At 45.3% G+C, this 16,149-nt stretch overlaps 1 protein-coding gene across 2 annotated transcripts in view; it reads left to right on the forward strand.

Moving 5' to 3' along the window:
- Positions 1-16,149, forward strand: part of Cpvl (carboxypeptidase vitellogenic like) — a 115,320-nt gene that overhangs the window by 15,641 nt on the left and 83,530 nt on the right. For both annotated transcript variants that reach the window (XM_027429653.2, XM_035448935.1), the window contains exons 3-6: positions 5,188-5,302; positions 6,204-6,262; positions 7,128-7,207; positions 11,844-11,910. In XM_027429653.2, coding sequence (XP_027285454.1) covers positions 5,188-5,302; positions 6,204-6,262; positions 7,128-7,207; positions 11,844-11,910 — 321 coding nt within the window. The remainder of the gene's footprint in view (positions 1-5,187; positions 5,303-6,203; positions 6,263-7,127; positions 7,208-11,843; positions 11,911-16,149) is intronic.

Consider the following 16,149-nt stretch of genomic DNA (forward strand, 5'->3'; position numbering starts at 1 on the left):
CAACCACTTGAAAGGTTAGATTTTTGTCAACTTGACACAAAATAGTTACCTTGGAAGAGAGAATACCCATTGAAGAATTGCATCCATCAGATTGGACTTTGGGGTATTTTTAATTAATGGTTGATGTGGGTAGGTCCAGCCCACTCTGGTGATGCCACCCCTCGGCAGGTGATCTTGGGAAGTATAAGAAAGCAGGCTGAGCAAGCCAATAAGCAACATTTCTCTATGGTCATTGATTCAGTTCAGTTCCTTCCTTGAGTTCTTGTCCTGATTTCCCTTAATGATGGACTGTAAACTGTAAGATGAAATAAACACTTTCCTACTCAAGTTGCTTTTGGTCATAGTGTTTATAGCAGTCATAGAAAATAAACTTTAAATCCCCACTCTAGATGTATTGACTCTCTGTTTCAGTACTATGTGTAAGACACAAATAGAAAGTTATGTATACACTATCGTTCTGCCTATGGCTGCAAAGCTTGGGGTCTGGTCTGGGTGGAGACATGGTTGAAAAGTCTAGGAGCATGACCGATGTGTCTGTATTTGGAAAGTGATCAGATCTCATAAATCTTGCTTCCTTCAAGTGACAATCCATAAAGGTACCGGATAATTTTTTTTATTTTTGCCAGTCATTGATAGTGAGCAGTGGAATGTGCTAGTGTAGAAAGTCTAGTGGACGGAAGTGCCGACCCCCTGGGCTGGCTGTTGATTATTCAAGAAACATTGAGGAAGGAGTAGCCAAGTTTGTGACTGGCCACCAGGGGTCGCCAGAGGAATTGCGAGGGCAGCTGAAAAATGGGCCTTGTTCTTTTCTTTTCCAGCTCTCTTTTTCTCCCTTTCCATTTTCTCTCTCTTTTCTTTTTCCTTCCCTCTCTCACTTCCTTTCTCTTTTCCTCTCTCCCTCCCTCCCTCCTTCCCTCTCTCCCTTCCCTCCTCTCCCTCCTTTTCATCTCTCCCTCCTTCCTTCTTCTTGACAGGGTCACTCTGTGTAGCCCAGGCCAACATAAATTCTTAACCCTCGTGTCCTCACCACCCAAGCAGTGGGATTGTGGGTGTGTCTAAACACCCAGCCACCACAGTTATTTCTTGCTCACCAGTGAAGGGCTCATCCTCTGGGACCCCATCTTTCCCATGTCCACCTGTCTTCTTTTGCTCTCTAGGTACCCACAGATCCAGGAGTCCCCTGCTCCTTCGCATCTCATTGCCCCTTCCTTCTTCCAGCAGCTCCTGCGATAGTTGGTACTCAGACCCATGACTCGTTCCTAGAAGTCTTCTTTTCCTTGTCATCAAATAAATAAGTCTTTGTCAGTGGGATTACTCATCTATGAGGTCTGAGGCATTTGAAAAAGCCCTACCTCTGAGCCATCAATCCCGTGTTCCTCTGCCCATCTGTCCATATATGTAGCTACACCTAACTGTCTTCCCACCCGTCAGAAGGAACAATCGGAACTGACGCTTTAAAAGATGCACCAGACCCTGCCTGTACCTGCTACTCACACATGCTTAACACCCTGTTTCCAGGCAGAAAGCACCCAGGCATAAGGCACCCTGGCGGAAGGCACTCAGACACAGAGAAATTAAGGAATTTGCCCTAGGACACCCAGCTATAAAGTAGCATAAAGTTGGAACTCCTGTCCTGGCACAGTGACTCTGGTATCCACACTCTTTATCAGTGTGCAATTTTTTTTCTGGCCACGAGTAGGAGCTAACCCACAGCTTGAGAGAGCAGCCTGAGAGCAGACAGTGCACGCTGTTAGATAAACCGTGCTAGATGTGGGCAGCACAGTGGTGATAACTCATGCTGTGGAGCCATGCCCACAGCCTGTGGTCCAGGATCCCAGAAACAAGATCTTATTGCTTACCTGTGTCTACAGTGTATGGAATATCCATAAGATGACCGTGTACACGGCACATGTATAGAGAAGAGTCTGCAGGCATCACCACGATCGGCTTCAGGGAGTAAGACTGGGAAAGGAAGAGGGAGTTTTGAAAATGATCTTTAAAAATCCTGAATAAGAACATATACTCTAGCGCTGAGAGATGGTTCAGCACGTAAACATACCCACCACTAAACCCGAGGATGTGAGCTTGGCCCCTCAAGGCCCTCATGAGGAGAGAAACAGCTGCCAAGACTTGTTCCCTGACCGCCACAAGTGTGCCAGATAGATCGATAGATTGATAGATGGAAGATGGAGATTTCTGTTCCACCTGGTCCCATAGCTGCTTTGCCCCAAATAAACACACAAGTTTCTTATTGGCTCTCTCTGTCTTGATTATTAACTCATTTCTATTAATCCATGTATTGCCACAAGGCTGTGGCTTACTCGTGTAATCCAGCATGTTACTCCTTCGGCAGCATGGCGTCTCTTCATGGCTTCTCTTTGCCTCCTCTCCCTATCCTTCTCCTTGCCTGGTAGCTCCTCCTATACTTCCTGCCTGGCTACTGGCCAATCAGTGTTTTATTCATCAACAAATAAGAGAAACATATATACTTAAGAACTTCCCCATTAATATATATATAGTAATATATAGTATATACATGTAATAGGATTTCAAAAGAAGTTCTTTACTTGAAATTCAAAATGTATTGAGGAAAATGACTTTAAAGCCTTTGGGGAAGAACTAAATGTCTTGAATCATAACTTTGATGAGAGTAATATTTTTAAAGTTCTGAATTCTACCCCACCTGCAACTAATGAGCAGCAGTTTCTTATATCATTGGCCCCCAACTTTGCAGTGTGGTTTTGTTCAGGATGTCACAGTCAAAGTCTCCTCTTTCCTAGGAGAAGGGCCTCACCTTACAGAAAAGTCACACAGGATTATCTGTAAGAGCTTCATGCCACTAGTGTGGCCGTAGTGAGTATTGTCTGTCAAGGTTAGGATGCTTTCTTCACCACAGAAGCATGTCATGCCATGACTGACTCTTGGGAACATAGCATTAAATACACCTTCGCATCCCAGCATCTGACTGAGGCATGGTATAAGCACACACAGGCTGCTCAGCTCATCAAGGTAGAAAGACCTGGTAGGGTTTTGTTGAAAAACAGGCTGGTACACGGGCTGCTGAGCACCAACAGGGAGGTCATCTGAGGTTGGAGGCCTGCTGGCTCTTGGTATTCCAACATTTCAAGAATGCAGGGTGCGTCACAGCTCCATAAGAACCCTGTTTGGCACATTGCTATTTGACTAGCCCTGTAGTGGGGCCTCTCAGGACCACGCTATTTTTCTGAGAGTCTAGAGATAACGCTAACCCTGGCAGGTCACTGGACGGTGGGGGAGAAGAGGGGAGTGGAGACCAGTTGCCTAGGAGACTAAGACAGCAGGATCTCTGTCACCTTGAAGGTCCCCATCCTGTTTGTTATGTAAGAAACTTCAGGAAAAAGCTGAGGGTGACACTCTCTGCTCCACCCCATGGCATTGCAACCGCTGTGGCTTGAGGCGAGGCAGAAGTCATTTTTTAAAAAGACATTTCCACATTATTTTAATATATGAGCAAGCTTGAGGACCACTAGTATGCATGGACCTAGGGAGGCCCTGGGGGTTGAGTACCCTGAAGTCAGTGCACCCCAGAACCTCATATTCCCAGAAGGCTGGAAGAATGGGGATGACTTCCTTCCTATTCCCCTGGTTTTCCTACCTACCCCTTGTTGTGTGGAGTTTGCTCCCTCTACTGGGTGAATAAAAGTGTGGGGAATGGGGGTGCCTGGTGAGCACAGAGGCTCTGAGAGGAGGTAACTCACAAGTCTAAGCAAAGCACACAGTGAGTGACTCCAAGGAGGATGGACAGGGTGTATAACATAGTTTTTCAGCAGACCACTCAGGGACCCTTGTACCACCATCGCCACTGCCACCATAGGGCAGCTGAGGAAGCTAAGGCAGGTGGAAGCAGAGAGCCAGGTCACCACAGCTGTCATCAAGTAAAGTCACAGCTTCCTGGTTCCAGGCCTCTCTCACAGCAGCTCTGACACACTGCTTTCAGTTTGGGGTTTTCTGCTGTGACTTGACAGAGAAGCCCCTGCACCCCTACCAGATTTTTTTTTGTGTGTGTGTGTGTGCCTTGTCAATATTTGAGGCAGGAAAATAAGAGAGTGAAAAATAGATCCAGGTTTGATAGGGGTCAAAGGATCAAAGAGAAAGCCGAGCAGGGCACTCTCCTATTGTTCTGTTTGTAGAAGCATTGAGTGCGGTTCACTGCTGAACCTTGGTGTTCATCCTTTCTTTACAGCAGTAGATAGCATTTGCAGAACACATATCACAGACGCTCACCAGGTTTTATGGAACATGATTCAGTCTCCTGTCAATTGCATGTTGCTGATAATGGCGCCAATGCTCATTTCACAGGTGTGGAAAGTAAAGCCCACATTGCTTAGGCATCGTACCTAAAGTCACCCAGCTGGGAACAAGCGAAGCCCAGGCTTGTGTCTGGAGAGTTTAGTGCAGGTATTTGTCACTGACCTATGGCTAGCCCTGGCTATAGGCCTGCAGACCAGAAGCCCCCCTGACTGTGGACTTCAGCACTTTATACACTCTCTCCACAGTTATAACAACCAATCACATTTATTGTTTCTGAATGCTCCAAGGGCATTAGCTATGTCACTTTAGTCCTGAGAGTTGAGAGTGGGTCTGGAGGTGGTCCCTCATGTCAAGGCTATTCTATAGCCAATGGCTGTTCCCAAGAACACTCTCAGAGAAGGTCTAGAACAGGTGAGGGAACCTATGCCAGACCTTAGATGACAGGAAAGCCGTGTCTTCATGTATCCTCCTCCAGATTCTTGATTTCAGCTCCCAGTGATGCCCTCATAAGTTAGTCTGGCCCCTCACTACAGCCTCCTTCACAGTGTCCTGAGGAGGAGTCCAGTCACCTGGACTTTGGCAATGACTGGACTTGAATGAGGGACTAAGACAACTAGGAAGGGACAGAAGTTATTTGATTCCCTTACTATGCTTGGAGGATAGACCAGGCAGATGGCAAGATGCTATTAGCTGCACAGAAGGACACCAGCTTTGGGGGCACCTGTAAATCCCAAATAGGAAAAGGTGACCAAACTTTATTTATAGTAGGGTGGGGCCCTTGGGTCCAGGGGCATTCTAGAAAGTTGTCAAGGATGGGGGAGACAGAGGCTTCGTGCACTTGGGTGTACTTGGAAACCTTGGTGCACTTCTGCTCACTGGCTTCTCTGTTCCCTCCAGATACAGCCCGAGACTGCCCCAGTAGTCCTCTGGCTTCAGGGTGGTCCTGGAGGTTCATCCATGTTTGGACTCTTTGTAGAACATGGGCCTTACGTTATCACAAGTAACATGACTGGTAAGTGATGCCTCGACTGCTTTTCCCATGGGCCTTTTTCCAGACCATGTCCCATCTTCCTTCTTCCATCCACTCTAAGACTAATTGAGAATAAACACAAGAACCACCACGAGTAGCTTAATAGTTCCAGACTATAGAAACATAACGTTGTGGCAACATCGGTCCAGAAGGAGGAGTCCCAGGGTGAGTGTCCTGACTGGTTTACTTTCTCCGACAAATGTGGGTGAAAGGGTCTAAGCTGTTTTCTTCAAGCCAGCTGCTGACTCAAGCATTCCTGGCTTACAAAAACAGTTGGTATTTATTACTGTTTGGGTGAGTCCTCTTGCACGGGCCTAATGGTAGAATTATATCCCTCATTATCCCTGGGAATTTAAGGGATAGAAGGCTTTATGGGCCCATCACTTAAATGAGGCAATGCCTTGAAAGCAAGATGCTGTGGGTGATGCTAAGGTAGAGGAAGGGCTAGAGAAAGAACCCGTGGCTGTGTCTCAGGTCAGACTCTGTCTCTGTCTCACTGGGAAGATAGTTCGCCTTCTCTGGGGCAGCAAAAGTTTTTGTGCCAACTTTGGTGGGGTTGTTGTTCTCTTCAGCTTTGGGGGGCGGGGAGGAAGAGGATCCAAGAGTCTGGGTGTAGGGTAGAGGATAGTACAGACAGGCGTTTTCATGGTAGTTCTTCATGGGTTGTGTTGTTACAGTTGCTTTCTTAGCTATAGATATTGCTATGTTGGGCAAAAGTACAGAAGAGAAGAAAAGGGGTGAAGGTGACGGGCACTAGTCTTCCAGAATGTGGCACAGTGACATAGGGGAAGCCTGGCATGGTGAGAGGACAGCAGGGTATGCTGGGGTCCAGAACACCTGGGATATTTTGTTACAAACTCTGCTGTTTCTTCTGTTTTGACAGTTACTGCTAGAGACTTCCCTTGGACCACTACCTTTTCCATGCTTTACATTGACAATCCAGTGAGTACCACAGGACTCCAGAAGCATCCGTGTTGGCATATGTCTTTTTTTTTTATTACTCACAGGATAGCTGCATGATGGCCGTTTGGTCAACAGCAGGCCATGTACACAATGATGTTTCTGTAAGGCTCTCAAGGAGCTGAGATGTTCCTGTTAACAGTGTTTTCCTTTGCCTTTTCAATCGTTACACATGTTTAGATATACAGATACCTGCCATGTCCTGAAGATTCTTGCTGTACCAAGTAGAATAACATGTAGAATAACAGTAGAATAACTATTCCTTCTAGGTTTGTGTGAGTCCTCACTATGATGGGCTTACAAGAACAAGTGCTTAAGTTGTCACTAGAATTGAGCAACATATACTGTATGTTTTCTAAAATATAGATTTTTTTCCTTTTTAGATTAGAATTTAATTTACAAAACAAGCAGCCAGGCATGGTGGAAAATTTGGAGGCTGGGGCTGTAGAATAGCGAGCTCAAGACTAACCTGAGCTACATCATGAGCTCTAGGCTAGCCAAGCCTACATTGTAGGACCCCTCCCATCTCAAACAGCATTGAATGGGACCACTGGGAAAGGGGGTGGGTAGACTTTCACTGATGGTGTGGGTTCCCTGTCTCATGAGTTGTTGCTTAATAATGGATTTTCCATCTGCCATGTAGACTTCTAGATACAAACAGCCTAACCTGCTGTACTTCCCTTTCCAAGGGAAGCAGAATGCCTCAGTGATACACAGGATGATGGCAGAGATCTGAAGTCAGAGGTGTGGATTTAGAATGAGTGGGGCCACTCCCAATGTGGGGTCTAGTTGAAAGTCTCCAGGGAACACGTATCTTCACGCTTATCTTCATTTCTTTCCTCCTCAGGTGGGCACAGGCTTCAGCTTCACTGACAGTCTCGAGGGATATGCCGTCAGTGAGGACGATGTAGCTCAAGACTTGTACAGGTATGGCATCCATCTATGGCAATAAGAAATCTGGTGGTAGAGTGGCTTCTGATTGGTCCTTATTGCCCAACTTCTAAGCCTTTGCAGAGCATTTCTACATTAGTGTGCACACATAACACAGTTTCTTCTGGTCTTTCCCTCCTTGTCATTGTCTATTGTTTATACCGAGGAAAAGACAGAGTAAACAGAGCTAAATCATGAATGTAAGCTTTACAACAATGTCCTACAAGAAACAGTAGAGGTACAATACACATTTTCAACCAAAGATTCCTTCTCAAGCCTTTCACCCAGGTGGCTTACAAGTTTTCAGTTATCTCTAAAATCCTATTTAACTTTGTGCTCGCCAAGAGATAACGCTTTTTCCAGGCAGCATTTGTCTTCTTTCCCCACAATGGCACCTTCTGTGGCTCATCTATAAAGTATATAGATGTATACTTTACTCTGTAGCTTTGTCATTACTTTTCCAGACTGAAATGGTCTTTGTCCTTCCCCTTCATCTTACAAAATTTGTCTTTCACTTAAAAAAAAAAAAAAGTGGGGGGACGGGATATAAAGTTGTGATCTTGGTTAAAGTATATACACATAAATTTTCCTTTCATTTTCTTGCATTCTTTACATCTATTTTTAGTACATTAAAAAAAAAAAACTAAGTTGACCTTTCTAAGTTGGTCAAATTTTTCCAGGCTATAAATTGTTGGTAGAGAAGAAGCCTGAATTCTCTCAGAGCTGCTGAGCACCCTTCGTGCTTCATGAGAATCTACTAGAAGACTCCTAATGGCCAGTCTCACTTGCTCACTCACTCTGCTAGTTACCCAGTGAGCAAACCCTGCACCGAGGAGCAGGACTCCAAGGGGAGAGTGTATCTGATCTGGAAAGAAGTGTCTCCTCTTTTCCTGTGCAGATCGGACAGGGAGCCTAGGGACCCAGCTTTCGCTGGCTTCCTGGTCTTTATTTATTTTCTGCCAAGGAGATCTCCTTCTTTCCCTCCACTGACCCAGAAAAAAATATGACTGCTCTCTAATTTCCCACATACAATCCCTGAAGATTTTTAACATTTGCGTTCCGTTTCCAGCAGGGATACCTAGGTGCTTATACCTTTGAGCCCGGGCACAGTGGCTCCTGGGGCCATACTAGCTGATCCTCCAAGAGGGACCTCTTTTGGCCTCCACCTCCACTGTCTTTCTCCCTGCATAGGCATGACTGTGGTGCCCGTCCTCAGAAGCTGACTCAAGCGCCTCCCATCTCCACTTGACACTGTGTTCTCCTTCAGGTCAGACACCTACCCGGATCCCTTACTACTAGGATCTTTTGACTCCATTGTTTAACTAGCAAAGGGCTCCGAGGCTGGAGGCTCTCTAGTAAAGAAATGTGGTCACCCTTTGCAAGCCAGAGCTTTGCAAATCACCCGGGCCCTAAGCCGGAAGCAAGGACGCTTCCAGCTAGCAGTTGACCCTCTGTGTGGATGTTTACTGCTGACATGTGGTCCGTCTCCTCTTGCATGACATGAAGAGGGGACATATTTCAAAGCAGTCGTTGTTTATAGCTGTTTCAGGTCCCTTTGCTTCAGGCTCTTAGAACTGGAAAATAGCTAATCAAGAGCAGTGCAGAAAACTGATTTCAGCTGTTTCCCTTACAGTTTACACTATTCGTTTCCTTTTGTGACTGCATTCTTCTCTCCAGCTTGCCAGATGGGCGTTTGCAATAAGAAGGTTGCTTTGGAACTAGTAAATGGGCTACCGGGGGTGGGGGTGGGTGAGTTAAAGAGCAGATCTTTCTTCTCCCCCCACAATCACTTCCTAGCCCTGAAGATGGAGTTCTATTTTTTTGTGAACAGTGCCTGGCCCGGAAGGAATGGCCTCTTAAAGAGCCATTTAGCATTTGTGTTTCTGCTTACTTTCTTTGTGTTCCGAGAGAAAGTTTTTCACTCATGTTCATACACACACTGTGAATGTTTGCTGCTGAGCCAGGGCAGCTCTTGACTCAGAAAAATGTGAATGAAGTGTAGCTAGTTTCCTCACTCTGATGTAGAATTTTTTGCCTGGTGCTGCTTGCTGTCCAGTCTCCCTTGATCACTGGATGTATTCCTAGAGTGACATGAGAAGCTGGCATCACACAGCCCCTGCCATCCTAGAGCTCATGGCCTGGTAGAGCTTCTGAAATTACCTTCTTGGAGCTGAATGGAGGTGGCACAAACATGCTCTCACCTCATGACAGCCTGGAGGTAAAAATGAGGAAGAGGAGGAGGCCAAGGCAAATTATACCCTGTCAAACAGGCATATTGGTGACATATGTCTTCCCATAAGTCCCAACCTCCTGAAGTTTCTATCTCCCAATAGCCTATTAGGTAGTAAATCCACTTGTGAATTAATTTATTACTAAAGTGGGAACCTTTGTGAGCCAGTCACCTCCCCAAAGCCCCACCCCTGTGCCTTGGAGCTAAGCCGTCAAAACTGGAGATCTGGCAAACCTTTCAGATTCAAATCGTTACAGTGAGGAGTTCCTGCTCTGAGCCTCAAGCCCCCTGAATGTCTCTTGAGTTCGTATTACTTCCATTCAACCAGAACTGATCAGATTCTCTTGCAGCCACTGGCTCTGTTGCACACCACGCTTCCATCACCTTCTCTGTCCTACGTACACCAGAGGACCTTCTCAAAAAGTCGTCTGAGGAGTAATAGCTCCCAAGCCACTCCTTTCAATAATGTATTGTTCTGTGAGCAAATAGCCTTTCACTGTTTGTCAGGGAAGTCCTTGGCACAGTTCCACCAGGGATGTCTAATAGTGATGATGCAAGATTTCTGTGCCAGGTAACATTCATTCCTAAATAAACGCTGCACGGGTTTGTACATCATACATGCCAACATTATGCTAACCTTTGAAATGCACACAAGTCCTGGTTTCATTTCAAGCAGAGCCTCACCATATCATCAGAATAGTGCTTGCCTCAAGTACAGTTAAAAGAGCAAGGAGTGTGTGTGGCTCTGGGGACTGAATTTACCATTTTCATAATTCACTGCTGTGTAAGAACTGCTTACCACAGACTGAAAAAACAGGCAGTCTGTGGAAAGACCTGAACTGTGAGATGAAACCAGCAATAGCCTCTTTGAGCAAGCTCTCGCTTTAGAAACCTCAGCTACTGTGCTGGTGCTTCCCAGCCAGAAGTAACTTAGGAGGTTATCTCTTTCAATTTAGGCTGCCGAATACAGCACAAAATGTCCAGTTAAATGGGAAAATCAGATATACATTGACTATTTCTTTATATATAAGTATCTTTCAAAGGTGAAGAGTATTGAAAAACAGAGCCAGCACAGACATCTGACTCATACGTGCATGCATATGCACACACACACACACACACACACACACACACACACACACACAGTATATTCTAGAGAATATTTGGACCAAAGCATTATTTATGATTTATCTGAACTTTAATTTTAATTGGATACCTTGAGTTTTTATTTGTTAAACCTATCAACCATAATAACGCTCCATCACATGTCGAGGCAGTAACCTGTAAGTTAAAGCAGGAGACTTGAAATTTACTATAGTAAATAAGCTGGTGCCATTCCAGACAGCAGGAAGGGAGGAAGGGAAGTGGTTTTTAGCCCCAAGGTTCTTGAGGGGAGGGTGGAGAATGCACTCCTATTTTTACCCTGTTCTAAAGGCAGCTTACTGCCAGCCCTAACGTGGAAACTATCAAAATGCAGCCTCCCAAACTTAGCTCCCCAAAGCCACTATAAATAACAAGTAGAGAATGCACCAAAACACCATGGCAGTGGATTTTTATGGAGCCTTTGAAAATGAAGTCTAGCAGAGATCATGGTGGTCATAATGACTGAGCTTTTCTCTCTGTAACCCTTGAACTCTCTCCCACTCCTTGCTTTTCAGAGCTCCCTTGCCTTTCATCTTCCCTGGAAGGTTCATGGCTTTTAGTCCCTCAGCAGGAAGCTGGGACCTGCCTGGCTTCTCAGGCCTTGCAGTCCAGGTCAAGACATTCCTAGAGTGCCTGAGTTTCATGGTTTTTTTTGTTTTTTTTTTTTTTTATCTCCTATTTGGAAAGACTTTGGTAAAGACATTTAAAAGTCAGCTGGTCTTTTCTTCCTTACTGTGAAACACCCCCAGCAGCCCATTTCAAGCTGTTTGAGCATAGGTCACTCCAGTGGCCACGGGTTTTTTTCCTCCATCTCTCCTTTTCTCTCTTCTGTTTTAAGAGCTTTGGTGTTCTAATTAAAGAGGCAGCATTCTGGGAGCTCTTTTGAGGAATAGTCTAGATCCCCCACAATGGCTGGTTGATGAGAAGCTGAACTTTGCATTTTCTCCCCACAAATCTGGCCTAACAGCATCATAAGGTTTAAATGAAAATTGCCCAACAGTATGTGGACACCTCAGCAGCTAGATGATCCAAAGTGGCAATCACAGGTTTTGAACGTGCCTGTGATGAGGTTCAGTGTCCCTACTCTTTAGTATGGCAGTATCAGCCTACCTATTTGCAGCATTACCCACTCAGGACTAAAACCACTCAGCAGAGGAGTGCACAGCCCAGTGGTATCTCCTTCCCCCCAGCTGGTGAGGCATGGCAGCCAGCCACCCTGACGCATTCCTCCACTCAATTTCATTGTCCTCTCTTCCACAGCGCACTGATCCAGTTTTTCCAGATGTTCCCTGAGTATGCGAAGAATGGCTTTTATGTCACTGGGGAGGTGAGTTGATATCTTATTTTCTTGTGTACCTCCAATATTACAAAGACTGTACTATATGATGACAGTTAGAGCAAATATAATCACAAGTGTGTGTGCATTCCATCTTCACAATTTCCCAGTTATCCCCCAAATATCCTCTATAACAATGTTTTCATCTGGGGATCAGTGAAGGATCACCTATTGGGGTGGGTGCAGCAGGTTACTGTGTTCCAGTCTTCTGCTGATTTTTGTTATTGTCATTCATAGCAATGGTGGGGACCAGGTGCCTATAGTAAATCCATACCAGGGACTTGTCTTATTCTCCCCTCAGTGTTCAGATTCAGTGAGGATTCCATCTGGATAAGCCTGTGTTCTTTCTAGGCATTCCACCAGAAACCACACCATGGCACTTTGCCCCAAGGGTGATATTGAACTTGATCGCCAGGTTAAGATGGCATTGGCTAGACTTCACCACTTAAACACACCTGCTTCTGTTTGTAATTCATAAGTAGTCTGTGACCACATGAGCCACTCTTCCCCCAAGCCTGTCTCCCTACAGTTTTAGAACCATCGATGAGCCGTGTCTATTCGGACCTGCAGGTTATAAAATGGCCATTTTCTCATCTGTTTTTGTACAGGTATCATCCCACATTCTCCTATAGAGCTGATCCCCACTGTCTCCTCTCTGTGTTCTTATATATCTTGGTGGACCCAAACATTGATATTTCTCTTTGATCTGTTTAAAACTGATTACTTCTGTTTTTACGTTTGTTCTGATTCTGCTCTCTGAAAGGCCCTTCAAGCTGGATCTTGTGTCTTTTGACAGGTTTGCTCTATTTTGAGTATTTCCTTCTTTATCACAAATGTTTGCCCCTGAAGCACCCTGTGTATCCCTTGCCCTGCTCCTGGATGTAGTCACACATTTTTCTAGGGTCTCTGGCTCATCCCAAAGGAGAATGGCACTGAAAAGCCAAGGCTGGAGAACCAAGTGTGCTTGCTGCTGCTAGGATGGCTTGTGCCTCTGGCTGTGTCCTGTAACTCTGATCCCCACCACAGGCTGCTCCATTTCTTTCCTCCACTGATATCTGTGTGCGCCTTCTCCCACACGGAGGAGCAAGGTTCCTGGCAGCATTGTGTTTTCCTTCTATGTGAAATCCCATTTTATGCCCTGAATGACTTTAGAATGGCTCCATCGTTACCGTAGCCAGCAAAAGGCTTCCATGTTTCTTTCATCAGGATGTAGTCGCTCACTCTGTGCTGCTGTCCCTGGAGCTTTGCTCTCGTCTCAGTTCATTCCCAGGCAAATGTTTTTCATATTAAACAGCTCGTGCGTTCCACCCTGGTGCATGTCTAATGCACCAGACAAGTCTATCCATGCTCCTGAATCTCTGAGGGTTTCTTTACGTCCCATCCTATTTGAGAACCAATAACTTGGGCTAGAGGGATAGAATAAAAACAGTGGCCAAGGCCTACCCTGATGCTGCAGAGGAGGAAGGACCATCTTCCAAGCCATAAGGCTTAACTCTGGAATGAGTGATCTTCACAGAAAAGGTTCAATGGATGGTGCCAGGGGAAGGGCTGAAAGAATGGCAGGCAAGTGGTCCACAGATGTTCATATTAAGGGACTGGAAGAGAAAAACAGGCTAAATTACTAGGGAATGGCGAGCATGGGACCAGGAATTTGAGCCTGTCTTCTCCTCTTTCTGAGTTATCAGAGAGACTGGATTAGCAATCTATACTAAGTTTGGTTTGGTTTTTAATACTCAGCATCAAATCACATTTACTTCCTCTATCAGTTAATATTTCCCGATGCCCCTTTTCTTTCGGGCATTTCTAGAGGCAAGTTGGAGAAGGAACAGAAAGTGACACCCTTGTCATTTCCTAGTTCCCCCGGAAGTCACACATTTTCCCCTTCCAGCTGGAGACTGGTCTGCTCAGTGTGTAATTCCTTGTCTGACAAATAATGTGGCGATGTTGTTAACCGTGATGCTTCACCAACCTGCCAAATGCTGGAGGAAAATTTTGACTTGTCTATTTTATTTGTGCCTTGTGGTTTTATGCATGTCATTTCCAAATGTGTGTGGGAAAAGAAAAAAAATTATATTCTTTGCTGCCAGGATGACTACTCTTAAAGAAACCTGTGCCTTCCATGTGATAAAGGAAGATGAACAGGAGAGCAAGAAGGGCCTGGGGGCAGAGAGACAGTCACCGTGTGGCCTCAGCTTTGGAAGAGCACAGTGGTCTGTCCATGCGTGCCCAACCTTCTAGCATTGTGACACTGTGTGATTCCCAAAGTTCACAGTTGAGAATTAGCAACTGGGTTACAGAAAAAAAGAAAAAAAAAGCAAAGCAAACATGAAACCTCATGTGTTAAGTATGTTTGGGATTCTGTTTGGCTACATGCAGCTCTAAGGCTACAAGATGGACGTGCCTGCTCTAGAAGTCACATACCTCATTAGAATGAAGAATAAGAGTACCAATGCCCGACTTCTTCGCTCTCACGTGTTCTGTTTTGTTTGTCTTCTAAGACCACCAAGGAGAATAGAGTTCTGTTCTGGCTTGAGAATTGGAGACCTGGAGAGAGGAATTCTGGGTTGAGAATTGGAGAGTTGGGTCTCAAATGGATGGTTCCAGGCAAGTCGTCTTCATTTTTTAGTCTTGCAATCTTTGCAAACAGATATTGGTTGGTTCTGAAATCAATTCCCATGTCTGTTTATGCTTTACTTGTTAAAAGTTGCATGGCAGTCACCCAGATTCACTCTTACAGCATCCCCATGTCTCCAGTTTGAACATAGTACTAACCCTCCCTGCCTCTCTCCAACCCTTCCCCAAAATGTTAAGCTGTTAAGGGACAGTTCTCCCCTTCCTTCCTTCCTTCCTTCCTTCCTTCCTTCCTTCCTTCCTTCCTTCCTTCCTTCCTTCCTTCCTGCCTTCCTTCCTTCCTTTCTTTTTAGTTTGTTTTTGTTTTCAAGACAGGGTTTGTCAGTGTGGCCTTGGCTGTCCTGGAAGTCACTCTGTAGACCAGGCTGGCCTGGAATTCACAGAGATCCACCTGCCTCTGCCTCTCCAGCGCTGGGATAAAGGCGTGTGGCACCACTGCCTGGCTTCTTCCCTTTCTGAATGCTCATTTGTTCTTCTTCTTAGGGAGTCACAACAAATATTACCACTGATTTTGTAGATTCAGTCTTGAAAATCAACGGATAAACTCAAGAAATCTTTTTCCTCTTTTCATTGAACCTATGTGAAATAGAGTACCCGTTTCATTTGTGTCCCAGGAATGAAAGCAACCTGCTCAAAGGGGCTGCAGCAGCTGTCCCGAGACCCAATATGGGTCTAAGAGAGTCTGGAAATGATAATGGTACCTACTACATTGTGCTATTTGAGTATTTAATTATATAATCCTCCTTAGATATTTCAAACAGTGACTGACTGTAGCAAATACCCAGCACACGATGCATCCAAAGCATGTGGCTCACAGCATATAGACTAGGCCAGAAGTGCTTTAGAAGCTGTGCAAGCTTGTCGTAGGTCTATAGCATTGCCAGTTCTATTCTGTGGAGCTAGTGTGTGTGTGTGTGTGTGTGTGTGTGTGTGTGTGTGTGTGTATGTGTGTATGTGTGTGTGTGTGTGTGTATGTGTGTGTGTGTGTGTGTGTGTGATGTGTGTGTGTGTGTATGTGTGTGTGGTATATGTGTGTGTGTGTGTGTGTGTGTGTGTGTGTGTATGTGTGTGTGTGTGTGTGTGTGTGTGTGTGTAGCTCTAATTCAGGACTTCGAGCATGATAAGCCAGCCCTCTACCACTGTGCTTCATTCCCAGCCAAAACCATTTTTAAAAAGCGTTTGTTTTTACCTAAAAGATGAAGGAGCCTTGAAGCTGATATTGGAAGTTTGGTTGATTTGTCTTCTGTGCATCCACATGTGTGAGGACCCACTCACACCCCACTGGCAGGGCATACCAGGGAGAGGTCCGCTGTAGGTGTGAAGGACAAGGGAGAAGCCTCTTCTCTCTTCTCTTCATCTCTGCCCAGAACACCAACTGGAATTAATTTTCTCTAAAGAGAGACAAATGTGTCTGTAAATCACCCTCCTTGAGGCAGGAAAAAAATATACTTCAAAAAGAAACAAGCTGTGTTTAATTCCTGTGATTAACTTTCTTTCTAAGTGTTAGTCTCCCCGAGCCAGTAACTATTAGTGAGAAAGCTCTTGTTCTTGAGGCATCGCCGATGCACTGTAGAAGCCTCCCCAGCTTCCCCAGGACAG

The sequence above is a fragment of the Cricetulus griseus genome, chromosome 8 (genome assembly GCF_003668045.3).
Source record: "Cricetulus griseus strain 17A/GY chromosome 8, alternate assembly CriGri-PICRH-1.0, whole genome shotgun sequence".
In the NCBI taxonomy this organism is placed as follows: domain Eukaryota; kingdom Metazoa; phylum Chordata; class Mammalia; order Rodentia; family Cricetidae; genus Cricetulus; species Cricetulus griseus.